Source organism: Microcaecilia unicolor, chromosome 5, assembly GCF_901765095.1.
Source record: "Microcaecilia unicolor chromosome 5, aMicUni1.1, whole genome shotgun sequence".
In the NCBI taxonomy this organism is placed as follows: Eukaryota; Metazoa; Chordata; class Amphibia; order Gymnophiona; family Siphonopidae; genus Microcaecilia; species Microcaecilia unicolor.
The window spans coordinates 188,482,364-188,509,252 of NC_044035.1; the positions used below are offsets into that span (position 1 = coordinate 188,482,364).

The following is a 26,889-nucleotide window of genomic DNA, read 5'->3' on the forward strand; positions in this document are numbered from 1 at the left end:
AGTATATCCTCACTGACGCCATCTGTATGAACAGTGTAGATAAATGTGTACAAAATACAAAGGTTTTAACTGCTGTTTCTACCAGCTATAATAAATCTCTTTTAGTGATAGTAAATTTTTATTTAATGATATTTATGTCTAGATATAGGAAGCTTTCAAATACATTAAAAAGCTGTCAAATAAGAAGACCCCCCCCCCCCCAAAAAAAACAAAACCCTTTATATTTTGTCCTCCACCTTTTAAAGGCACTGCATATCCAAGTGGAACAGCTTCAGACTTTTTTTTTTTTCACAGATGGACCACGCGTTTATTTGTAATAATCTTTGGTATTGTTTTCAATAGCATTTGCTATTGTTTTGGGTGAAGTAAAGCTCCGCCTACTGCCGGCAAGCCTTGCCTACTGGCTTCAGCCCGTATAGACTGGAAGGAAAATCCTGGCTCGGCTGTGTCCTGTTTTTCTTCAACCTCCTTGGGTAGTAGTGTATATAGGGGACGGGGCATTGGAGAAGGAAAGCTGTGGGATAGGATTCCTACAGGGCGACCTCAGGTAATGAGTTTGATTGGGGGCAGGGAGAGGAGTGGGCCGATACCTGAATGCGTGTGAGGACGGAGGGGTGCTTCTTGGCGTGTGAGAGTACATTCGAATGCGTGACTGCGTGTATGTATCTTCTCTTCACTTGTGTTATCTTTGTCAGTGTGTGTACAGGTCTCTAAGCACTGACTCACATCGCTGGTGGAAGCGGAATGCTGTTAATGTTGTTTTATGGTCTGTGTTTAAAGGGAGATTGGTTCCATGTTCTCTATTGCACCTTGGATTAAGAAAGTTGAATTTGTTTAATGATGTATTCACTGTTCAAAACTGTTTATGTATGTTTTCAGATGTATGTAAATGAATATGATTTACTGTACATTGTTTTTGTGGTCATTCTGGGATTTTTGTGACAGATTCAACTTAATTATATTTGTACATTTTTGATTAGTTTTAAAGTCCGTTTTTGATTTTGAAGAGCAGATATAGCACGTCCTGTTTAGATGACGATTTTTGCGTCATAATTGAAACGCAAAAGAAAATGACGCTGAGAAACTCATAAAATTTCAAATTATAATTGAGCGTTGTAGCATTATTTTACAGCATTTAAAAATAACAGTGATTTCAGGAGATCACATTAATCTGTGTCCTTTTATCTTTGTTTACATATTTTAAAACGAATCGAATTTTCCCGCGTTTTTTTAGCATCCAATAAAATGTGCCTTTTAAGATGGAGTAACATTGATTTAACATTTTAATTGGTTGTTGAGTCCGTTTTAGCCCTTTGACATTTGTTTTTGGGAGTTTTTTTTTAGCTGTTGAATTCTCAGTATTCAGCTGACATTTCACCTCACAGGAAATACAGCCCCATTTAGAAAGAGGCAGATGATTAACTTTATTTGTTGCTGTAGAGCTGAAATGTTGCTGCTAGCCACTGATTTGTTTTAGGAGTAGCCTAGTGGTTAGTGCAGTGGATTTTGATCCTCCTGGGGAACTGAGTTCGATTTCCACACTGCAGCTCCTTGTGACTCTGGGCAAGTCACTTAACCCTCTGTTGACCCTGGTATAAATAAGTACCAGAATATACTATGTAAACCGCTTTGAATGTAGTTGCAAAAACCACAGAAAGGTGGTATATCAGGGGTCCCATTTCCCTTTTAGATTGTTGGATTTGTTTTTTACTGGTAGGTGAAGATCTATTTCATTCCCCTATAGTGTTATATATATTTTCTGTCTGATGAGTTGTATCACAATTGTGGGTGAAGTTTCTGCTGTGCACTAAAAAGATGAGGTATATTTTGTAATGAATTACCATGGTTGTAAAGAAAATGTGCATGAAGCATGTCCACATTGGGTTTTCTCACTGTCAGTGTTTTTCTGCATTACTATTTCAATTATATCACAAGGATCAGTCCAGGCAAATGGGTTGTGGACCATTTGCCAGCAGGTGGAAGTAGAGAACTCTGAGTTGTGCCTGTTAAGCTCCTGCACTTAGCAACCAAGCCAGTATTCTCTATCTCCAGCAGGCAGGATAGCAGCTCCTGTACGCTGTGGTAACTTCTGTGTGGCCTCCTGTCCTGTCTGCGGGTTTAGTTGAGAATATCTTGAGCCTCAGGTGTAAAACTAGTGGTCTAGGTCCCTCCCTGCTCCCCCGTTGCCACTTTCTATCCCTTTATCTCGGTCGTCCCTTCTCTTTTTCTTCTCCCTCTACCTAAAAAAAACAGAATGGAGAGAAAAAAAGCAGCCATTGCAGTTCTTTTTGAGAGCACTTGTGCAGTGGAAAGATTGTGGGGATTCAGTGTCTTGGAGGTCATGAAACTGGCTGTTTTCTGTGAGTATATTTATTATTCTCTATGTCTGAGCCTATTAAGTTTTGTGCGCGCTGCAGGCGTAAGCTCCCGGCTACTGGTTCCTGCACACTTTGCTTTACTTCTGTGGACATGCCGCTTTTGCCTACTTTGTCCATCAGTACTCAGTCTTCGGGAGTTCAATCCGGCCCTGTTTTGATGGCTGTTTTGGTGGGCTCAGTGCCAATGGTACTTGCACTCCATGACACTTTGGCGGCCATTTTGTCAGCATGTTCCTCGCCTACTATCATGTCCTAGGATGTTGGTTTTGCAGGGGTAGAAGTCTTTGTCCTGCTGTTTTTGCCTGAATTTGTTCTTTTATTACATCAGGCCTTTTTATTAAAGTCAACTCAAGCTGCCTCTCCTTCTTCCTCTCACGTTGCTTTTGAGGGGCAGCTTCCTAAGAAACAAAAACTTTCTGTTCCACAGGATTTGGAGAATGTTCCTTCTCTGGACTCGGAAGAGGTTTTGTCTGTTTAGTCTGACTCTTCTAGCTTTGCTGATGGCCCTGACTTGGACATTTCAGAGATGGGGTGATGATCCTATTGTAGCTTTTGTTTTTGAGAGTGGAGTTGCTTCCGTTGATCACAAAATCCATGCAGGCTTTAAACATTTCTTCCCCTTCTTCTTAGTCCCCTGGTCCTGCACCATCTATTGTTCCAGGTATTAAGAGATCTTCTGTATCATGAGACAGTGCAGGAGCTTATTGCAGCTCAATGGGAGACCCCCGATTCTAACCTCCAGTTGGCTCATGCTATGTCCAAATTATATCCCCTTCTGCTGTCTGATTTAGAGCAGTTTGCTCTGCCTAAGGTGGATGCCCTTATTACGGCGGTTACTAAACGTACCAGGGCCGGCGCAATGCGGTAAGCGTGGCAGGAGGATGCTGACCTCTGCAGGGCGCCATGAACCATAATTACCGTCGGCTCCCAGTCCTAGCCCAGGCCCCAAACACAGTCCCCAATCCCTACCTGCCCACCCTCAGATGCCAGCCCCTTTCTTGTTTCTTTCACCCTGCAGTTTAAATCTTTGAATAGGCAGTGCCAATGTCAGTGAAAGAAACAGTCTGCCTCGGGCCTTCCTTCACGGTGTCTCACTCTGATGTAACTTCCCGTTTCTGTGAGGGAAGGCCCAAGGCAAGCCTGCTTGCTTCACAGATGCTGGTGCTGCTGATTCAAACATTTAAAAAATGCAGGGTGGCAGAAATGAGGGTGGCCAGGTTGGGGCTGGGGCTCAAACTAGCAGCTAAAATGGGGGCTGGGGCTGAAAAGGAGTGGTTCAGATGGGAGAAGGGGGCTGGGGCTGGAATGGGGCTATGGCTAGAGCAGGTGGGAGGCTGGGGCTGAAAAGGGGGCTGTAATGCAGGGAAGGTGAATGAAGGAGATGAACTGGGGGCTGAAAAGGAGGGTAGGCGGGATAAGGGGGCTAAGACTAGAACTGGAGACTGAAAAGGGGACAGAGAGAAAGGGTTGAAACGGGACTGGTGAGAGAAAAGGGCTGGGGCTGAAACTAGGAGCTGAAATTGGGGACTGGTGGGATAGTATGGTGGTAGAGCATATGCTGTGGGCCCTCCTGGTGTTACATCCCTCTGAGCCACGGCAGCCACATCGACAAATTGTCACCTTCCCCTCTCTCCCTCCTGTTGTTCCTCTTTCCCTTCTCTGACGCTAATTCCTGTATTTTGTATTAATGTTGTTTAATAGACTATTGTACGCCACGTTGAGCCTGTCCATGGGTGGGAATAATGTGGGATATGAATGCCATAAATAAATAATAATAATGGGGCAGGAACTGGGGGGCTGAAAAGGGGGGGGGGGGCTGGAACTAGGGGCAGGTGGGGTAATGGGGCTGGAACTGGAGGCTGAAAATAGGGGGCAGAGTCTTGGCAATGGCTCTGATTTAGTTGCTGGGAAAAAGGGTGGCTGGGTATGAGGTGGGAGAAGGACTGACAGAAGTGGTCTGATGCACTGGCTGCCACTCAAAGAACGTATTACGTTCAAAATATGCACCCTAGTTCATAAAATTATTCACGGAGACGCACCAGCCTACATGTCAGACCTGATAGACCTACCACCCAGGAATGCTAAAAAATCATCCCGCACATTCCTTAATCTTCACTTCCCAAACTGTAAAGGTCTCCAATACAAACTAACGATTGCGTCAACCTTTTCCTACCTGAGCACACAATTCTGGAATATACTGCCGCGCAATTTAAAAACGATCTATGAACTAGCTAACTTCCGAATTCTGCTGAAGACTCATCTCTTCAATAAGGCATACAACAATGATCAACAAATATGAACTCCTGTACACATATCCAGAACTACCAACACTATATCTACCTGCCAAAATATTAACATGTTTTCTCATCATCACGCTACCCAAGATCCTTTTGCTATTACCAAATGTATATTTTCTTATTTAATTCTTATATATCTCTTATGTTTGCTGAAAAATACTATCATGTTCTATCATTATCATGTTACCCAAAATCCTTCTGTTATTACTAAATGTATACTTTCTCATGCATTTCCACTACTCATGACGTATTGTAAGCCACATTGAGCCTGCAAAGAGGTGGGAAAATGTGGGATACAGTTGCAACAAATAAAAAATAAATGCTGGGGCAGATGCCAGAAGGGACTGATGCTAGAGCAGGTGAAAGGAGATCAGAGCTATCAGACTGGGGTTGTGGGTGGGAGCAGGGGTCTGATCCGTGACAAGGGGCAGATGAGAGATGGGGCTGATGCAGAGGATGGAAGAGGGCAGATACTATGGGGGAGGTTGGGAGAAACAAGGGTATATGCAGGAAAAGGTGAAGAGGGATGGGTAGTGGGGGTTAAAGTGGAGGAAAGAGAGTAAATAAACATTGGAGAAGGAGGCAGGTGGATGGAGAAAAGTATGGAAGAAGAGGCAGGGTCAAAGGATGATAGGGAAAGGGGCAAAAGAGACGGGGAGTTATGAAGAGGACAAAGGAAGGGGGACAGATCTTTGACAGAACTGAGAGAGTGGAAATAAGGTTAAAGGGGAAATGGGTGCCTAAATAGGGACAAGCTATAAAGAGACTGAAGCTGGAGAGGTGATGAGTTGACAGGGAAGGAGCTAGAGGTTGGCAAGGGGTGAGAGGTAGAGAAGATAAGCTGGTGAGGCAATGGATACAGAAAGTGGAAATGGGCAACTTGAAAGTGGGTGAAATACTGGAAATAGGAGACAGGGAAGAATAAGACACAGGTAGGAATGGGAGAATTAGGGAGGTAAGTGCAAGAAGTAAAAAACTGGGAAATAGGGGAATGACAGAGACTTAAGATTGGTGTGTGTGAGGTGGGGGGGGGGGGGGGGGATAAAATTTAGCTACCTGTAGGTTAAAAAGAAAAAGAGCAGATCCGAGTCAGAGATTAGAGAAGAAGACGGACAGTGAAAAGCAGAAAATGGAAATTTAAATCCTGAAAAAGGACTCGGGAGAACACCAACTAGAGGATGTAGTAAGGAGAGACCAGGACCAACCCAAGTGGAAAAACAAAATGGTCAGACAACAAAAGTAGAAAAATGTTTGATTCTCACTATTTAGAGAAATGAGATATCAAGCTTTGAAAATGTGGATTTATTTTACTTTATTTTGTACAGAAGGAAATGCATTTCTGTTTATCTTTTCTCAGTTTTTCACTGCTCATAATCTAGTTTCTTGGGTTTTCAATTTCATAGTAACATAGTAAATGACGGCAGATTAAGACCTGTACGGTCCATCCAGTCTGCTCAACAAGATAAACTCATTATACATGATATATGATACTTTATATGTATACCCTAGTTTGATTTGTCCTTGCTATTCTCAGGTCACAGACCGTAGACGTCTGCCCAGCACTCTTGTACTAAAAGTTCTGAAGCTAATGTCGAAGCCCCTTAAAATTTACACTCAAGCCCATCCATATCTATTCAGTCACAATCAGGGAGTAGACCGTAGAAGTTTGCCCAGCACTGGTTTTGCTTCCCAATTACTGGCGTTGCCACCCAATCTCTGCTAAGATTCCATGGATCCATTCCTTTTAAACAGGATTCCTTTGCGTTTATCCCACTCATGTTTGAATTCCATTACCGATTTCATCTCCACCACCTCCTGCGGGAGGGCATTCCATGTATCCACCAGCCTCTCCGTGAAAAAATACTTCCTGACATTTTTACTGAATCTGCCCCCCTTCAACCTCAATTCCTGTCCTCTAGTTCTACCGCCTTCCTTCTCTGGAAAAGGTTTGTTTGGGGATTAATACCTTTCAAATATTTGAACATCCGTATCATGTCACCCTCGTTTCTCCTTTCCTCCAAGGTATACATGTTCAGGTCGGCAAGTCTCTCGTATGGTTTGCAACGCAAATCCCATACCATTTTTGTAGCTTTACTTTGCATCGCTTCCAGTCTTTTTACGTCTTTAGTAAGAAACGGCCTTCAAAACTGAACACAGTAATCCAAGGGGGGCATCAACACCTCCTTTCTTCTGCTGGTTACACCCCTCTCTATGCAGCCTAGCATCCTTCTGGCCATGGCTGTCGCCTTGTCACATTGTTTCTTCACTCCAAGGTCTCTCTTCTGAGTTGAGTTTACTAATCTCTTCCCTCCTATCCGGTATCTCTCTCTTGGGTTTCTGCACCCCGGGTGCATCATTCTACACTTCTTGGTATTAAATTTTAACTCTTATATGTTTGGGAACCCAATACACAATGATATGCTAGTTTATATAGAGGCATATTTTCAAAGCACTTTGGGAGGCTAAGTTCCATAGGTTTCTATGGAACTTTGGGAGGCTAAGTGCTTTGAAAATTAGCCTGATAGTATACTAACAAGGCATACTGCATCACAAATTGATTATTATGGATCTAAATATGCATTAAACATTAAAACGAAATAGCGATACGTTTATGGAACGGCTGGTGTCCTGGAATGAAGAAAAATGATTATAGCTCGATCCGTGAGACTATGATACATTGAGGCATATTTTCAAAGCACTTTGGGAGGCTAAGTTCCATAGGTTTCTATGGAACTTTGGGAGGCTAAGTGCTTTGAAAATATGCCTCATAGTGGATTTTTGTGATGGACCTTTGGTCTGTCCCAGGTCCGTCCCATACTGGGACAGACCAAAGGTCCGTCAAACCCAGTATCCTATTTCCAACAGTGGCCAATACAGGTCACAAATACCTGGCAAGATCCCAAAAAAGTACAAAACATTTTATACTGCTTATCCCAGAAATAGTGGATTTTCCCCAAGTCCAATTTAATAATGGTCTATGGACTTTTCCTTTAGGAAGCTGTCCAAACCCTCTTTAAACTCTGCTAAGCTTTACTCTGCCTTTACCACATTCTCTGGCACTGAATTCCAAAGTTTAATTACACGTTGAGTGAAGAAAACTTTTCTCTAATTCGTTTAAAATTTATTACTTTGTAGCTTCATTGCATGCCCCCTCGTCCTAGTATTTTTGGAAAGCGTAAACGGACGCTTCACGTCTGTCTGTTCCACTCCACTTATTATTCTATAGACCTCTATCACATCTTCCCTCAGCCGCCTTTCCTCCAAGCTGAAGAGCCCTAGCAGCTTTAGCCTTTCCTCATAGGGAAGTCGTCCCATCCCCTTTATCATTGTTGTCACCCTTCTCTGCACCTTTTCTAATTCCACTATATCTTTTTTTGAGATGCAGTGACCAGAATTGAACACAATATTCGAGGTGTGGTCTTATCGTGGAGCGATACAAAAGCATTATAACGTCCTCAATTTTGTTTCCATTCTTTCCTAATAATACCTAACATTCTATTTGCTTTCTTAGCCGCAGCAGCACACTGAGTGGAAGGTTTCAACGTATCATCAACGATGACACCTTGATCCCTTTCTTGGTCGGTGACTCCTAACGTGGAACCTTGCATGACGTAGCTATATTTCGGGTTCCTCTTTCCTACATGCGCCACTTTGCACTTGCTCACATTAAACATCTAGACACCCAGTCTCCCAGTTTCGTAAGGTCCTCTTGTAATTTCTCACAATCCTCCTGCGATTTAACGACTTTGGATAACTTTGTGTCGTCAGCAAATTTAATTACCTCACTAGTTACTCTCATCTCTAGGTCATTTATAAATATGTTAAAAAGCAGCGGTTCTAGCACAGACCCCTGGGAAACCCCACTAACTACCCTTCTCCATTGAGAATAATGACCATTTAACCCTACTCTCTGTTTTCTATCTTTTAACCAGTTTTTAATCCACAATAGGACACTACCTCCTATCCCATGACTCTCCAATTTCCTCTGGAGTCTTTCATGAGGTACTTTGTCAAGCGCCTTCTAATAATTCAGATGCACAATATCAGCCGGCTCGCCTTTATCCACATGTTTGTTCACCCCTTCAAAGAAATGTAATAGATTGGTGAGGCAAGATTTCCCTTCACTAAATCCATGTTGGCTTTGTCTCATCTATTCTTTTGAATATGCTCTGTATTTTGTTCTTTATAATAGTCTCTACCATTTTGCCTGGCATCGACACCAGACTCACCAGTCTATAATCAGTACAATGTAAGCCACTGTGAGTCTGCATACATGTGGGATATAAATGTGCATAAATAAATAATTTCCTGGATCTCCTCTGGAACCTTTTTGTGGAGGAGCAGTCTAGTGGTTAGTGCAGCGGACTGTGATCCTTGGGAACTGGGTTCGATTCCCACTGCAGCTCCTTGTGACTCTGGGCAAGTCACTTAATCCTCCATTGCCCCAGGTACGAATAAGTACCTGTACAGTGGGGGAAATAAGTATTTGATCCCTTGCTGATTTTGTAAGTTTGCCCACTGACAAAGACATGAGCAGCCCATAATTGAAGGGTAGGTTATTGGTAACAGTGAGAGATAGCACATCACAAATTAAATCCGGAAAATCACATTGTGGAAAGTATATGAATTTATTTGCATTCTGCAGAGGGAAATAAGTATTTAATCCCTCTGGCAAACAAGACCTAATACTTGGTGGCAAAACCCTTGTTGGCAAGCACAGCGGTCAGACGTCTTCTGTAGTTGATGATGAGGTTTGCACACATGTCAGGAGGAATTTTGGTCCACTCCTCTTTGCAGATCATCTCTAAATCATTAAGAGTTCTGGGCTGTCGCTTGGCAACTCGCAGCTTCAGCTCCCTCCATAAGTTTTCAATGGGATTAAGGTCTGGTGACTGGCTAGGCCACTCCATGACCCTAATGTGCTTCTTCCTGAGCTACTCCTTTGTTGCCTTGGCTGTATGTTTTGGGTCATTGTCGTGCTGGAAGACCCAGCCACGACCCATTTTTAAGGCCCTGGCGGAGGGAAGGAGGTTGTCACTCAGAATTGTACGGTACATGGCCCCATCCATTCTCCCATTGATGCGGTGAAGTAGTCCTGTGCCCTTAGCAGAGAAACACCCCCAAAACATAACATTTCCACCTCCATGCTTGACAGTGGGGACGGTGTTTTTTGGGTCATAGGCAGCATTTCTCTTCCTCCAAACACGGCGAGTTGAGTTCATGCCAAAGAGCTCAATTTTTGTCTCATCTGACCACAGCACCTTCTCCCAATCACTCTCGGCATCATCCAGGTGTTCACTGGCAAACTTCAGACGGGCCGTCACATGTGCCTTCCGGAGCAGGGGGACCTTGCGGGCACTGCAGGATTGCAATCCGTTATGTCGTAATGTGTTACCAATGGTTTTCGTGGTGACAGTGGTCCCAGCTGCCTTGAGATCATTGACAAGTTCCCCCCTTGTAGTTGTAGGCTGATTTCTAACCTTCCTCATGATCAAGGATACCCCACGAGGTGAGATTTTGCGTGGAGCCCCAGATCTTTGTCGATTGACAGTCATTTTGTACTTCTTCCATTTTCTTACTATGGCACCAACAGTTGTCTCCTTCTCGCCCAGTGTCTTACTGATGGTTTTGTAGCCCATTCCAGCCTTGTGCAGGTGTATGATCTTGTCCCTGACATCCTTAGACAGCTCCTTGCTCTTGGCCATTTTGTAGAGGTTAGAGTCTGACTGATTCACTGAGTCTGTGGACAGGTGTCTTTCATACAGGTGACCATTGCCGACAGCTGTCTGTCATGCAGGTAACGAGTTGATTTGGAGCATCTACCTGGTCTGTAGGGGCCAGATCTCTTACTGGTTGGTGGGGGATCAAATACTTATTTCCCTCTGCAGAATGCAAATAAATTCATATACTTTCCACAATGTGATTTTCCGGATTTAATTTGTGATGTGCTATCTCTCACTGTTACCAATAACCTACCCTTCAATTATGGGCTGCTCATGTCTTTGTCAGTGGGCAAACTTACAAAATCAGCAAGGGATCAAATACTTATTTCCCCCACTGTATATACTATGTAAACCGCTTTGAATGTAGTGTTGTGAATTGAGGGGTCCCGAGCCCCCCCAAGAAGGCTGGAGTGACCTTAAATCTGACTCCATCTCTAAATAGCACTAGTACTGGGGTAATCAAGGAGTTGTGAAGTTCTAAAAGGAATTGCCACTAAGAGAGATGTTAGGTCTAAGGAAAAGATACCAGCCTTATGACAAACTGGATTTATGTCACAAGTTATAGAATGCAGTGAAAGACAGCCTGATACAGCAAAAGCATTTATACTTACAGCCTTTCATCATTAAGTGAAGCCCACAAATCATCATTTGGAATGAGGAGTTTATTTACCAAGATACAAGTCAAATCAGTGATTGACAACAGGCAAGTACAATCAATTAATTATAGGAATATAATAATCCAGCTGCAAACAGGTGTTAATTCCTAATCTTTTATAATTTCTCTTACCAATTAGAGGTTTTACAAGGGAAAGCAATTAGGTAATTTGTCAATTCTACTGGGCACATTGGTTTCCCTTGGAGAGAGAGAGTGGCAACCCTTTTCTCTCTAACTTAAACCAGGAAATACCCTGATTTTTATAGGTGCCCTCAGGATATGGATAATATGACAGTAGATATACCTGATTGGATCTATGCTAATGTCATGGTTGTCACTGATTGGCTCATGCTAATGAGTAGCTTCCATCTTGCTAACATGGTTTTGTCTTTAGCTCGCTTGACCACAAATCTTAAGCAAGACCCTGCATCCAGCTACACCTTTCCTTTCTCACACCATGGCTGACCACAATCCTGCTCACAGGAAAGTCTCATTTCTCAACTTGTTTTTCTAACTTACATTACAGAAAATTCCACTTTGCAACAGATACGGCTTCCATTTTGTGCTGAAATCCTCCATTTTGTTTCCATATCTACTGACCTAACTTTTCCTAATTTAGCTTATTTAGGCCTCAATCCGGGCTACAAACTAGGCCATACTTTTCCAGTAAGCTCCCAGTTATGTCAGCCATCAGATTTCTGACTCAGCCAAGGTCTGTAATGGCCTGAGCTCTATGATTGGGCCCTCCATCATTCCAGTGGGGGGGGGGGGGGGGGGGTCCCTGGCTGTACCATAATTATACAGTAGTTACAAAAACAATAACCACAGAAAGGCGGTTAAAAATTGGCACTAAATCGCGGGAGGATTGTGAGAAATTACAAGAGGACCTTATGGGACTGGGAAACTGGGCGTCTAAATGGCAGATGACGTTTGCTTGTGCTTTGGGAATAACTACTTTGCTTGTGCTTTGGGAACTTAAAGATTGGGGTTTAAAGGAGGAATTGTAGGTTAGTGTTAGGCAAACTTAAAAAGCAAATTTCAACAGCTAACAGAAAACAGCTAATCTCCATAGTCTTTTCCACTTAGTTTTAAAAGCCTTGTACCACAGCATTAACAGATAGAATCCAACAGCCACTGCAGGATCTAATTTAGTATTCCCACCACCCCTAGGACAACTCCTCATTTATAGTCAGTTATTGTAATTAGGGTAACAAGCAAGGAGTGCTCTTATAGAGTTTTAAATACATTTCATTACCATCTAAGAAAGAAATACTAAAATCATACAATACACTATATAAAGTAAAATACACTTTTTTATTAGGCTAATATCCTTAATACTGTAGCAAGTTTTAAAATATTGGAAAACTCAAAAACACTAAGATGGCGTCAGCAGTCCAGCAGCGAGAGGGGTGCTATCCAGTCTTTTGCATGGAGTGTCACATGTATGATTATCTCCCAGTTGGTGAGATGTCATATGTTTGCGCCCGATGCAAAGAGCTCCTAGCTCTTAGAGAACATGTCCGTTCTCTTGAGGCTAGAGTAGCAGACTTGGTGGAGCTGAGGGAGACAGAGAGGTACATAGAGGAGACCTACAGGGATGTTGTAGAGAGGTCCCACCTCCAGTCTAGTAGCCCTTGTGCTACCTTGGAGGAGGGAGGTCTCCTAGAAGGAGAGCATCACCCTGGTGAAGTAGGAAGTACTCCTTTAGCCAGGACCTGCCCACCAGGGGATGTACTATCCTCTCGCACTGAGGATATGTCTCCAAGTGCTGCCCGGGAGGGAAAGATTAGGACAGCTGTTGTAGTTGGTGATTCGATCATTAGGCATATAGATAGCTGGGTGGCTGGTGGACGTGAGGATCGCCTGGTGACTTGCCTGCCTGGTGCGAAGGTGGCGGACCTCACGCGTCACCTAGATAGGATTTTAGATAGTGCTGGGGAGGAGTCTGCTGTCTTGGTACATGTGGGTACCAATGACATAGGAAAATGTGGGAGAGAGGTTCTGGAAGCCAAATTTAGGCTCTTAGGTAGAAAGCTCAAATCCAGATCCTCTAGGGTAGCATTTTCTGAAATGCTACCTGTTCCACGTGCAGGGCCCAAGAGACAGGCAGAGCTCCAGAGTCTCAATGCGTGGATGAGACGATGGTGCAGGGAGGAGGGTTTTAGATTTGTTAGGAACTGGGCAACATTCTGGGGAAGGGGGGAGCCTATTCCGAAAGGATGGGCTCCACCTTAACCAGGGTGGGACCAGGCTGCTGGCGTCGGCATTTAAAAAGGAGATAGAGCAGCTTTTAAACTAGAAATGGGGGGAAGGCCGACAGTCGCTCAAAAGCGCATGGTTCGGGAAAAGGTATCTTGCAAAGATACCTCACAAACAGGGAAGATAGGGTTTCTGGATAGTGAGGTTGCACAACAGACCGTGGTAGGCCAGGTGCCCTTAAATACAACTAAAGATCAGACAAAAGATGTCAAATCAATAGTGTCAGGTACTAAGCATCATGCAAATAAGAACAACAAACATACTCTGAAATGTCTATTTCCATATCATCAAGCTGATCAATCCATAGACTGGTGGGTTGTGTCCATCTACCAGCAGGTGGAGATAGAGAGCAAACTTTTGCCTCCCTATATGTGGTCATGTGCTGCCGGAAACTCCCCAGTATGTTCTCTATCTCAGCAGGTGGTGGTCACACACAGCAGCAGCTCTGGCTAGGCCTCCAAGCCTAATCCTTAGGTTTTGTTGAGGCCTGGGGTTGAGGGCTCTTTTGAGCAAGTGCAAACCTGGTGGTGCCAGGTCCCTCCTTTTCTCCCCCCTCCCGCTGGCTCCGTTTAAAAAAAAAAAAAAAAATTTTAAACGTCTTTAAAGGCGTTTAATTCGACGTTTCTTTAAACGTTCATTGCAGCTACTCACTGGGACACCAGTTCGTTACAGCTCGGAGCGGCAAGCAGGTAATTTTACTTTTTTTTTAGCGGGCAGGGGGTTCCCCGATTCTTCTCCTCGTGGCATATGGCGTCGGAGGGCGAGGGCGCAAAGGGTCGCTCCCCGGATCGCTGGAGCGCTTCTAGAGGGGATGCGGGGGTTTTCAACCTGATTCGCCCTTGATGGGTGACAGTTTAGTGACCGATGAATGTCCCGGTCGTTCCTCCGGCGTGGCGGTTTTTTCCCGCCATAAACGCCCATCCCCCGCTCCTCGCCTCCGCCATCTTGGCCGGCCACGCGGCTCGGACGGCTTCTTCGTGGGCCGCCCTTGAGGTTGGAGACATTAATGCCATGAACGCCCTTAATTTGGGCGACGGCACAAGCGGCTAAAGTTAAGCGCCGTTCTTCCCGCGCGGCTCCTTCGCAGAGTTTCGCGCCGGACGCCATTTTGGATGCGCAGCATGTCTCTCCCCCGCTATTGCGAGCGCAGGTTGAGAGTGCGTCTAGGGCTGTTGCCCAGGCTGCGGAAGTGCACAGTGTGGGGGGTTTCTCCCCCGAGTTTGTTTTGCTGCTGCATCAGGCTTTCCTCATGCAAAACGCTGCCCCTGCTCCCTCTTCTGATAAAGAGGTTGAGGTTCCCAGAGGTAAACGCCCTCGGGTTGATTTCCAGGCCTTGGAGGACTTTGTCTCCTCCGATGTAGATGAGGGCAGCGTGTCTGAGGTCTCCCAACGTTCCTTTGCGGATTCCTTGGAGGAGATAGATCCCCGCTCGGATGGAGCGGATGACCCCTCTGCAGCGCGGCTTTTTAGCCCAGAGGATTTGCCCAACCTGTTTTTACAGGCCATGGACACTTTGAAGATTTCCTCTCCGGAGGACGTCTCTCCCTCAGCCCCTGTTGGCTCTGCCATTATGCTGGGGACGAAGCGCCCGCCTAGATCCTTCCACGTGCATGATGCCATGCACACCTTAATTGCGGCTCAATGGGATGTCCCGGAAACGAGCCTTAAAGTGGCTAGGGCTATGTCCCGCCTCTATCCTTTGGCTGTGAGTGAACGTGAGGCCTATCTGTGGCCTACCGTGGATTCTTTAATCACTGCGGTGACTAAGAAAACGGCGTTGCCGGTGGAAGGTGGCACGGCCCTAAAGGACGCCCAAGACAGAAGATTGGAGGCGGCCTTAAGGTCGTCCTTTGAGGCAGCTGCTTTAAGTTTGCAGGCCTCAGTTTGCGGCTCCTATGTGGCCAGGGCGTGCCTGACTATGGTGCAGCGGGCTTCCCCCTCGGATCTTTCCTTGAGGGCTGATTGGCCGGCCCTGGAATCGGGCTTAGCCTATTTGGCAGACTTGATGTATGATGTCTTGAGAGCCTCAGCTAAAGGCATGGCTCAGACAGTCTCTGCGCGGCGGTGGCTTTGGCTGAAACATTGGTCTGCTGACCACGCCTCTAAATCCCGCCTGGCTAGATTGCCTTTTAAAGGCAAGCTGCTCTTTGGGGTCGAGCTGGACAAAATCGTGACCGATCTCGGCACGTCTAAGGGCAAGAAATTACCAGAGGTCAGGGCTCGGGCTAGTACTCGTCCCGGTACCTCCAGAGGACGGTTGCTGGAAGCCCGTCGGTACCGCCCGGGCAAGTCGGGTTCCTCTGCCCCCTCTTCCTTCAAGAGGAATTTCTCCCCCAAGCAGCATTCCTTTCGCAGAGACCGCCGTCCCGGAGGTGCTCCCTCCGGTCCTCCCCCAGGGTCTCGTACCCAATGACGGGGCCTTGGTCCACACCCCAGTGCAGATTGGAGGACGGCTGTCCTCGTTTCTGGGCGAGTGGACCACTATAACTTCAGACGCGTGGGTGCTGGAAGTCATCAGAGATGGCTACAAGCTAGAGTTCTGCCAACCCTTAAGAGACGGGTTTGTACTCTCTCCCTGCAAGTCTCCGGTCAAGCTGTGGCAGTGCAGCAGACCTTGGACAACCTGATCCGCCTGGGTGCGGTCGTTCCGGTGCCAAAAAATCAGATTGGCAAGGGACGTTACTCCATTTACTTTGTGGTTCCAAAGAAAGGAGGTTCTGTCCGGCCTATCCTCGACCTCAAAGGGGTCAATCGGGCCTGGAAAGTGAGGCACTTTCGCATGGAGACTCTCCGCTCTGTTATAGCGGCAGTGAAGGCAGGAGAGCTCTTGGCTTCCTTCGACATCAAGGAAGCGTACCTGCATATTCCCATCTGGCCTCCTCTCCAACGCTTTCTGCGTTTTACAGTCCTGAGACGACACTTCGTTCAGAGCCCTCCCTTTCGGGTTGGCTACTGCTCCGCGGACCTTTTCCAAAGTAATGGGGGTCATAGCGGCCTTCCTGCTGAAGGAAGGAGTACAAGTCCATCCTTATCTGGACGACTGGTTGATCCGAGCCCCCTCTTATGCAGAGTGCGGCAAAGCTATGGACCGGGTAGTTGCTCTTGTGAGCTCCCTGGGATGGATCATCAACTGGAAGAAGAGCCAGCTGCGCCCGACTCAGTCCCTGGAGTATCTGGGAGTTCGATTCGACACCCAAGTGGGCAGAGTGTTCCTGCCAGACAATCGGATTGTCAAGCTTCAGGCTCACGTGGACTAGTTCCTAGTAGCTTCTCCTATTCGGGCTTGGGACTACGTGCAGCTGTTGGGCTCTATGGCGGCCACGATGGAAGTAGTGCCCTGGGCCATTACAGCTATCTCTGCTGCTGCGCTGGACTCCGATGTCGGAGGATTATGCTGTGCGCCTTCCCGTGGACCCAGCAGTGCGCAAGGCGCTGAGCTGGTGGACGCAGACAGACAAGTTGTCTGCAGGATTGCCTCTGGTGACCCCGGAGTGGATTGTCGTCACGACAGACGCCTCTTTGATGGGCTGGGGAGCCCACTGCTTGGGAAGGACAGCGCAGGGGCTCTAGTCTCCTGCAGAGGCAAGTGGTCTATCAACCTCCTGGAACTCAGAGCCATTCGGTTGGTGTTATTGGAGTTCATCCCGGTACTGGTTTTGTAGCCTGTACGGGTCCTGTCGGACAATGCCACGGCTGTGGCCTATATCAACCGCCAGGGAGGTACCAAGAGCGTCCCTCTAGCCAAGGAGGCTATGAGTCTTTGCCAGTGGGCGGAAGCGAACCTGGAGCAGCTTTCAGCGGCCCACATTGCCGGAGTCATGAATGTCAAGGCGGACTTTCTCAGTCGCCATACCTTGGAGCCCGGAGAGTGGCAACTATCTGCTCAGGCGTTCTTGGACATCACGAAGCGCTGGGGCCAGCCGAGCCTAGATCTGATGGCGTCATCGGCCAATTGCCAAGTGCCGCGCTTTTTCAGCAGAGGACGGGACCCTCGATCCCTGGGAGTAGATGCTCTTCTCCAACAGTGGCCGACACAAGAGCTCCTCTATGTGTTCCCGCCCTGGCCCATGTTGGGCAGGGTGCTAGACCGGGTGGCAAAGCATCCCGGCAGGGTAATCCTGGTGGGTCCGGATTGGCCCAGACGTCCCTGGTATGCGGACTTGATCAGGCTCTCAGTCGACGATCCTCTGCGGCTGTCAGTGGAGCAGGGCCTGTTACATCAGGGTCCCGTGGTGATGGAGGATCCCTCTCCCTTTGGTCTTACGGCCTGGCTATTGAGCGGCAGCGTCTGAGGAAGAAGGGCTTCTCAGACAAGGTCATCGCCACTATGCTGAGAGCGAGGAAGCGCTCTACTTCTACTGCTTACGCCAGGGTTTGGCGTATCTTTGCAGCATGGTGTGAAGCAGGCTCACTTTCTCCCTTCACTGCTCCAATTTCTTCAGTGTTGGCGTTCCTGCAAGAAGGTCTGGAGAAAGGCCTGTCGCTCAGTTCCCTTAAAGTCCAGGTAGCGGCTCTGGCTTGCTTCAGGGGCCGCCTGAAGGGTGCTTCCCTGGCTTCGCAGCCAGATGTGGTGCGCTTTCTCAAGGGAGTTAATCACCTGTGCCCTCCTCTGCACTCAGTGGTGCCTGCGTGGAATCTCAACCTGGTGCTAAGAGCATTGCAGAAGCCGCCTTTTGAACCCTTGTTGAGGGCATCTCTGAAAGACCTGACGTTGAAAGCAGTCTTTTTGGTGGCTATCACTTCAGCCAGAAGAGTTTCCGAGCTCCAGGCGCTCTCATGTCGAGAGCCTTTTCTGCAGTTCACTGAGGCAGGAGTGACTATTCGCACAGTGCCTTCCTTCCTGCCCAAGATTGTTTCTCGCTTCCATGTGAATCAGCAGCTCTGTCTCCCTTCCTTTCGTAGGGAGGACTACCCAGAGGAGTACTCTGCTCTTAAATATCTGGATGTGAGACGAGTCATCTTCAGATACTTGGAAGTGACCAATGATTTCCGGAAATCGGATCATCTGTTTGTCCTGTTTGCAGGTCCTCGTAAGGGTCTGCAGGCTGCTAAGCCTACAGTGGCAAGATGGGTCAAGGAAGCCATTGCAGCGGCTTATGTGGCCGCGGGGAAGGTGCCGCCTATCCAGCTGAAGGCTCACTCCACGAGAGCTCAGGCGGCCTCGATGGCAGAGGCCGGATCCGTCTCCTTGGAAGAGATATGCAAGGCGGCAACTTGGGCTTCGGTTCATACATTCTCCAAGCATTACCGTTTGACTGTGGCTGCACGGGCGGAGGCCCGGTTTGGAGCTTCAGTGTTGAGGTCAGGGATTTCAATGTCCCGCCCTGGGTGAGTACTGCTTCGGTACATCCCACCAGTCTATGGATTGATCAGCTTGATGATATGGAAGGTAAAATTATGTATAATCATACCTGATAATTTTCTTTCCATTAATCATAGCTGATCAATCCATAGCCCCTCCCAGATATCTGTTCTGTTTTTATTCTGGTTGCATTTCAGGTTCAAGTTTAGTCTTCAGTTATTTCAGAAAGACTTCGTGTTCAAGTTCTTTCACTTGGATTCTTCAAGAGTTGAGACGAGTTTGTGTTACAGTGAGCTGCTGCATTCCTCTCCCCTCCGTTTTACGGGGCTGGATTGAGACATAAATTCTGCCGGCACTCCCTCCCGCTTCGTGCGGCTGTAGGGCAGCTTTGTACCCTTCCCGCTTCGGCGGTGTTAGGGTCAGTCAGCTCCTCCCGCGGTTGCAGTTGCAGGATAAGCCAGATCCCCCCGCATCGGCGGGTGTGGTGTCCCTCCCCCGCTCCGCGGGGATGAGCTGGACGGATTCCCCTCCCCCACTTGTGTGGGGATGAGCTGGGTTAATTCCCCTCCCCCGTTTCGGCGGTGGTGAGCTGGGCAGAGTGTCCCTTCGTGGGTGTAATTCTCTAAGTGCTGAGTCCTGCGGATGGAGCTTTGATATCGACATACTGAGGAGTTTCCGGCAGCACATGACCACATATAGGGAGGCAAAAGTTTGCTCTCTATCTCCACCTGCTGGTAGATGGACACAACCCACCAGTCTATGGATTGATCAGCTATGATTAATGGAAAGAAAATTATCAGGTATGATTATACATAATTTTACCATGCAAATGCTAGGAGTCTAAGAAATAAGATGGGAGAGTTGGAATATATTGCACTAAATGAAAAATTGGATATAATAGGCATTACTGAGACCTGGTGGAAGGAGGATAACCAGTGGGACACTGTCATACCGGGGTACAAAGTATATCGTAATGATAGGGTAGACCGGACTGGTGGAGGGGTAGCATTGTACATTAAAGAGAGCCTTGACTCAGATAGATAGATTACAAATTCAGCAGGACACAAATCACATCTTTGAATCACTGTGGGTTGAAATTCCATGTATAAAAGGGAAAAAAATGGTGATAGGAGTGTACTACCGTCCACCTCGCCAGGATGAGCAGGTAGACACAGAAATGATAAAAGAAATCAGAGACGCGAACAAAATGGGCAATATGATAATAATGGGTGACTTCAATTATCCAAATATAGACTGGGTAAACGTAACATCGGGACACGCTACAGAGATACAATTCCTTGATCAAGGACAGCTTTATGGAGCAACTGGTGCAGGAGCTGACGAGAGAAGGAAAAATTCTAGACTTGGTCCTTAGTGGAGCGCATGATCTGGTGAGGGACGTTATGGTACTGGGGCCGCTTGATAACAGTGACCATAATATGATCAGTTTTGACATCAACCTTGAAGTAACTGTACACAGAAAGTCAAATACGTTAGCGTTTAACTTTAAAAAAGGAGACTATGATAAAATGAGAAGAACGGTAAAAAAAAAACTTAGGGGGGCAACTGAGAGAGTAAAAACTGTACAACAGGCGTGGACGCTGTTTAAAAATACCATCCTGGAGGCCCAGGCCATACATATTCCGCGAATTAGAAAAGAAAGACGGAACTCCAAAAGACACCCGGCCTGGTTGAAAAGTGAGGTGAAGGAAGCTGTTAGGGCTAAAAGAAACACCTTCAGAAAATGGAAGAAGGAACCGTCTGAAAATAACAAGAAACAGCATAAGGAGTGTCAAAGCAAATGCAAGGCGCAGATTAAGAAGGCCAAGGGGGAGTATGAAAAAAATATAGCATTAGAGGCAAAAGAACATAGTAAAAATTTTTTTCGGTATATTAAAAGCAGGAAGCCGGCAAAAGAATCGGTTGGGCCGCTGGATGACCGAGGGGTAAAAGGGGCGATCAAGGAAGACAAAGACGTAGCGGAGAGACTGAATGAATTCTTTGCTTCGGTCTTCACCGAGGAAGATTTGGGTGGGATACCGGTGTCGGAAATGGTATTTCAAGCGGACGAGTCGGAGAAACTTACTGACTTCACGGTAAACCTGGAGGACGTAATGGGGCAGTTCGGCAAACTGAAGAGTAGCAAATCTCCTGGACCGGATGGTATTCATCCTAGAGTACTGATAGAACTGAAAAACGAGCTTGCGGAGCTACTGCTAGTGATATGCAACTTATCCTTAAAATCGAGCGTGGTACCGGAAGATTGGAGGGTGGCCAATGTAACGCCCATTTTTAAAAAAGGCTCCAGGGGAGATCCGGGAAATTATAGACCGGTGAGTCTGACGTCGGTGCCGGGGAAAATGGTAGAGGCTATTATCAAAAACAAAATTACAGAGCACATCCGAGGACATGGATTACTGAGACCAAGTCAGCATGGCTTTTGTGTGGGGAAATCTTGCCTGACCAATTTACTTCAATTCTTTGAAGGAGTGAACAAACATGTGGACAAAGGGGAGTCGGTTGATATTGTGTATCTGGATTTTCAAAAGGCGTTTGACAAGGTACCTCATGAAAGGCTACAGAGGAAATTGGAGGGTCATGGGATAGGAGGAAATGTCCTATTGTGGATTAAAAACTGGTTGAAGGATAGGAAACAGAGAGTGGGGTTAAATGGGCAGTATTCACAATGGAGAAGGGTAGTTAGTGGGGTTCCTCAGGGGTCTGTGCTAGGACCGCTGCTTTTTAATATATTTATAAATGATTTAGAGATGGGAGTAACTAGCGAGGTAATTAAATTTGCTGATGACACAAAGTTATTCAAAGTCGTTAAATCGCGACAGGATTGTGAAAAATTACAAGAGGACCTTACGAGACTGGGAGACTGGGCGGCTAAATGGCAGATGTTTAATGTGAGCAAGTGCAAGGTGATGCATGTGGGGAAAAAAGAACCCGAATTATAGCTATGTCATGCAAGGTTCCATGTTAGGAGTTACGGACCAAGAAAGGGATCTGGGTGTCGTCGTCGATAACACACTGAAACCTTCTGCTCAGTGTGCTGCTGCGGCTAAGAAAGCGAATAGAATGTTGGGTATTATCAGGAAAGGTATGGAAAACAGGTGTGAGGATGTTATAATGCCGTTGTATCGCTCCATGGTGCGACCGCACCTTGAGTATTGTGTTCAATTCTGGTCGCCACATCTCAAGAAAGATATAGTAGAATTGGAAAAGGTGCAGCGAAGGGCGACTAAAATGATAGCGGGGATGGGACGACTTCCCTATGAAGAAAGACTAAGGAGGCTAGGGCTATACAGCTTGGAGAAGAGACGGCTGAGGGGAGACATGATAGAGGTATATAAAATAATGAGTGGAGTGGAACAGGTGGATGTGAAGCGTCTGTTCACACTTTCCAAAAATACTAGGACTAGGGGGCATGCGATGAAACTACAGTGTAGTAAATTTAAAACAAATCAGAGAAAATTTTTCTTCACCCAACGTGTAATTAAACTCTGGAATTCGTTGCCGGAGAAAGTGGTGAAGGCAGTTAGCTTAGCAGAGTTTAAAAAGGGGTTGGCCGGTTTCCTAAAGGACAAGTCCATAAACCGCTACTAAACGGACTTGGAAAACTCCAAAATTCCAGGAATAACATGTATAGAATGTTTGTACGTTTGGGAAGCTTGCCAGGTGCCCTTGGCCTGGATTGGCCGCTGTCGTGGACAGGATGCTGGGCTCGATGGACCCTTGGTCTTTTCCCAGTATGGCATTACTTATGTACTTATAATGTGAGGAAGTGCAAAGTGATGCATGTGGGAAAGAGGAACCCGAAATATAGCTATGTCATGCGAGGTTCCACGTTAGGAGTCACCAACCAAGAAGGGGATCTAGGTGTCGTCGTTGATGATACGTTGAAACCTTCTACTCAGTGTGCTACTGCGGCTAAGAAAGCAAATAGAATGTTGGGTATTATTAGGAAAGAATGGAAAACAAAAATGACGTTGTAATGCCTTTGTATCGGTCTACGGTGCGACCGCACCTCAAATATTGTGTACAATTCTGGTCGCCGTATCTCAAAAAAGATATAGTGGAATTAGAAAAGGTGCAGAGAAGGGGCGATGAAAATGCTAAAGGGGATTGGACAACTCCCCTATGAGGAAAGGCTACCGCAGCTAGGGCTCTTCAGCTTGGAGTAAAGATGGCTGAGGGGAGATATGATAGAGGTCTATAAAATAATGAGTGGAGTTGAACGGGTAGACGTGAAGCATCTGTTTACGCTTTCCAAAAATACTAGGACTTGGGGGCATGCAATGAATCTACAAAGTAGTAAATTTAAAACGAATCGGAGAAAATGTTTCTTCACTCAACGTGTAATTCAACTCTGGAATTCGTTGCCAGAAAATGTGGTAAAGGTGGTTAGCTTAGCAGAGTTTAAAATCCACTCTTTCTGGGATAAGCATCATAAAATGTTTTGTACTTTTTTGGGGGGATCTTGCCAGGTATATTGTGACCTGGATTGGCCACTGTTGGAAACAGGATGCTGGGCTTGATGGACCTTTGGTCTGTCCCAGTATGGCAATACTTATGTACTTTTATGTTGTGGGTTCGGCTCCCACTAGTCGATTCTGTCTTTTCTGCTGCTGGCCGTGGGCACTCACCTTCCTTGCCTTTTGCCCGGGTGTGGCATACATTTGGGGGCAGGAGCACGGTGCAGGGTTTGGTTCCTTGCTTCTCCTTATCCTCAGTTTGCTTCTCCTTATTCTCTGTTTTCCATGCAGAGGTAATCTTGTCTTGTAGGGGGTGGGTTGCCTTTGGCACTCGTTTTGGGCTTCCTGTTTAGTGTGGTCTTTCTATCTTGTTCTGCGGACTCTGCATCTCCCGTCCTCTGGACCTCTCCGGATGGCCAACATGATGGTTCATGCATTGCAGTGTTTCTGATGAGACTTGCCTTGGTGCACTGGAGTGCAGAGTCCCAGGCACTGTAGTGCTGGGACCTGTTCCTCTGTTGTCAGGGGCTGGGATATTAGTTTGGACCATACCTTTCTTTCTGCGTGTGTTGGCTCTGGTGTATCCTCTGTTTTTTTTTTTGGGGGGGGGGGGGAATTTTACTTTTCTGAGGCTTTTGGGCATCCGTCGGAGTTGTTTTCTTCCAGTGTTGGTTCCTCTGGCCCTTTTGGGGGTGACAAAGGTTGGATCTCAGGGCATCCTTGGCCATTTGGTTGGTAGGGACGCTCTCTCTTTGGCTTGCTACATGGCAGTTGACGTCCTCTTGGGCGGCGCTGCCTCATTGGCCCGGTGGCTGTTTGCAGGGCAGCAACATGGTTGTTGCTGCATATGTTTGGGCTTTTTGGATGGATATTGTGCTGTTTCCTAGAGGGTGTTCAGGGCGTCAGTTCTCTGGGCAGTGAAGCCAGGTTTCCACCCTGTTTAGGGATTGCTTTTGGATATCCCACACATCCTGGAATAGTGGGAAGTAGCATAATGGAAGAAGAAATTAGGAGTGACCTGATAATTTTCTTTCCATTAGTTCTTCACACTGTTCCAAGCATGGTCCAAGATCTCCTGTGAGCCAGTTGCAAAGCTCAAGAGCAGGAGATGGTCAATTCTAGAAATGTATTGCACTCATGTTCCCAGGCTATGTGCATGTAGTCCCTTTCTAAGGATTTAAGGCATGCCAAATATCAAGACCTAATTTTTTTTTTTTTACAAAAATATTATAGTCCTTTCCCCTCTCAAAATTATTGGAAGATGGGTGTATGCCCAACATTTTAAAATCAATTACACAATGGCTGAGCACGTTAGATTCTGAAATGAATTCCTTCCCTTGGGACCTCCAGCATGAAGGAAAAGGAATCTATCTTTATGGTCATCCACTATGTTTAAAACCCTCACTATAGTCTTTTACTAATCAAATTTATGGGTCCCTGAAGGTGTGGTGTAATAAAAGTGAATTTTAAAAATAGTTTGTCAACTCTGTCTTGACCGACCAGTGCACTCGGGTCCTGTATTGTTGATTAGTAGTAATTCTGTTTAAAAGTGATTGTTTAACTTTGTGTGAAAATAAGTTGGAATGCAGAAGCTAGGACACAACTCTAATTAATTTGGTATGTGAAGAGGAGGATGGTGCTTGTTTTCGCAGTTCAGCCTGGCCACTTGGACTTTGAAAACATGTGACCACGTTCCCACAGTATGGCTTGTTTCCCTATTCTCAAGCATTCTGTAATTTTTCTTAGCTCTGAACATGAGTTCTAAGCTTAATAAAAAGGGGGGCTTGTTGCAGCAGAGTTTTGAGGCTCATCTGTAGGTAGACGCATCGCGCAGAGGACTTGTTCCTGGTCATAAGGAGACTTCAGGCTTTCGCTGCAACAGGCCTCCCAGCTGATGAGATAAGGGCCTGAAATTCCTGACCAGTGATGTTGTATTTATAGTGTATTATTGCTTCTTTTCCTGGTCTAAGAACTCCTAGCATTGCTTAGATGTAGAGACCAGTGATGTAATGATTGTGTGTGTATATAGCTAATCATCTATATATATAAAAGGCACCACCAACGTTCTGTGAAGCCTCCAGCCGGAAGTGTGAAGCGCCAGAGATATCCGGTTTCCCCATGAGTGAAGGAAAACAGCACAGCACGAAATCCCTCTCTCTGTAACAGTGAAGGACTCAGAGGGGGAGGGGGGAGAGATGCCCTCACTCTCTCTGTAACACAAACACAGAACAGCAGGAAACTTAACACTGAAGGACTGGACTAGAAGGGGGGAGGGAGAGAGGGCAGGGACGCACACTCTGAAGAAAACCTTGCTAGCCCCTGTTTCATTTGCATCAGAAATGGGGCTCTTTTACTAGTTGTATATATCTTAATCATTGTAGATTTTAGCACCACTACTATGTGCTTCATGTCTTCCCAGAGCCTGCAGTGTCTTAGACCTATTTGTTGGAGACTAAAACCACATAAGTTTCAGGATACACATCTATATGTTTCATGTCTGTTCCCTAGATAAGAATTTTAATAAGTTAATGGGCTGACTGTATTTTTATTTTAGAAAATTTGTACAAAATATTTTTTAAACTCATCTGTGCCGCTGGAATTCTATAGTTTCTTTGTGTAAATTTAAAGATTTAGCTGCTTAAAATGTTGTTTTTCCTTTTTAAAAGGTGAAAACATGTCAGTTGACTCAGATGATATCACAGCACGCACACTATTGAAGGGTTTCCTGGCTGTAGAGGTTCCGAAGTCAACAGTGAAACGCCAATCTAAACGCAGGTGAGAGCTAGTGATACAGGGTATCGCCAGAGTTGTAACTTTTTTGTTAGGGCAAACTGTTGGAGATAATGGCCAATTGCAAGCTCTTGGTAGAGACACCCTTGATAGAACAGGTCTTCGCCTCTTCCCCAATGTTGGTAAGCTGCCTTCCTAAAAATGTCTGACTGTAGCCAGAGTTGTACCTTCCACTCTGTGTGGGTTGCTTAAAGTATGCCTATTTTAAGTTTTGCTTTTAGTGGAATGGTCTGATCTCCAAGGACAAGCAGGCTGTTGCATTCTCAGAGCTGGGTGACATCATCCCACAGAGCACGGTGCGGACGCTGACTAGCGATATCAAGAACTTTCTAGCAGCACTCACTGTGCATGCGCTGGTGCCTTCCTGCCTAACGTATGTGCGTGGGTCCCTCTGTCTTCGTTTTTCCATGGAGCAGGGAGGACGTGTCTTCGTGTTCTCCGCAAGTGTGATTTATGCCTTTTTTTTTTCTTATAACTTCCTGTGCAGGTTGTCAAGTCCTCTCGGATATTTTTCTCTTTTATTTTACTCTTTCTTCTGTTTCCCTTTTAATTTCTTTTAACTCTTCAGCCCTAGAAGTTTCCTTTATTTTTTGTGTATTGCTAGGCCCTTTTAGGCCAGAGTCCTGACCTCGATTTGAACCCTGCCCCTTTTTTTTAGGTTCAAAATTGAGGAGTTTATTTTGGTCGCAGTACTTTTCTTGGTGTCCAAGAAGACCTTCCGTGGCTTTAAGAGCTGAGGTCACAGAGGTGCGCTGCAGGTTCAACAGGAGCCGATATATTGGCACTGGAAGCATCTACCTCGATGGCTGCCTAGACTTCAGCATCCACTGGAAGTGCATTGGCATTGAGGATGTTTCTACGTCTCTCGACATTGGGTGCCAAGAGTAAACCCTGGGACCAGTCGGCATTGGACCCGACACCGACAGCCGACACTCCTACCTAGGCTAGGCTGAGATAACATTTAATCATCTCTTTGACCCCATGTCACCTTATTTTCTAAATTCTCT

At 46.2% G+C, this 26,889-nt stretch overlaps 1 protein-coding gene across 1 annotated transcript in view; it reads left to right on the plus strand.

Annotated features, from left to right (window-relative positions):
- The first annotated feature begins 703 nt into the window (after window positions 1-703).
- Window positions 704-26,889, plus strand: part of CENPT (centromere protein T) — a 568,880-nt gene continuing 542,694 nt past the window's right edge. Inside the window, 2 exon segments of the mRNA XM_030203664.1 lie at window positions 704-766; window positions 25,759-25,867. Of these exon segments, the coding sequence (XP_030059524.1) occupies window positions 745-766; window positions 25,759-25,867 (131 nt within the window). The 5' untranslated portion in view covers window positions 704-744.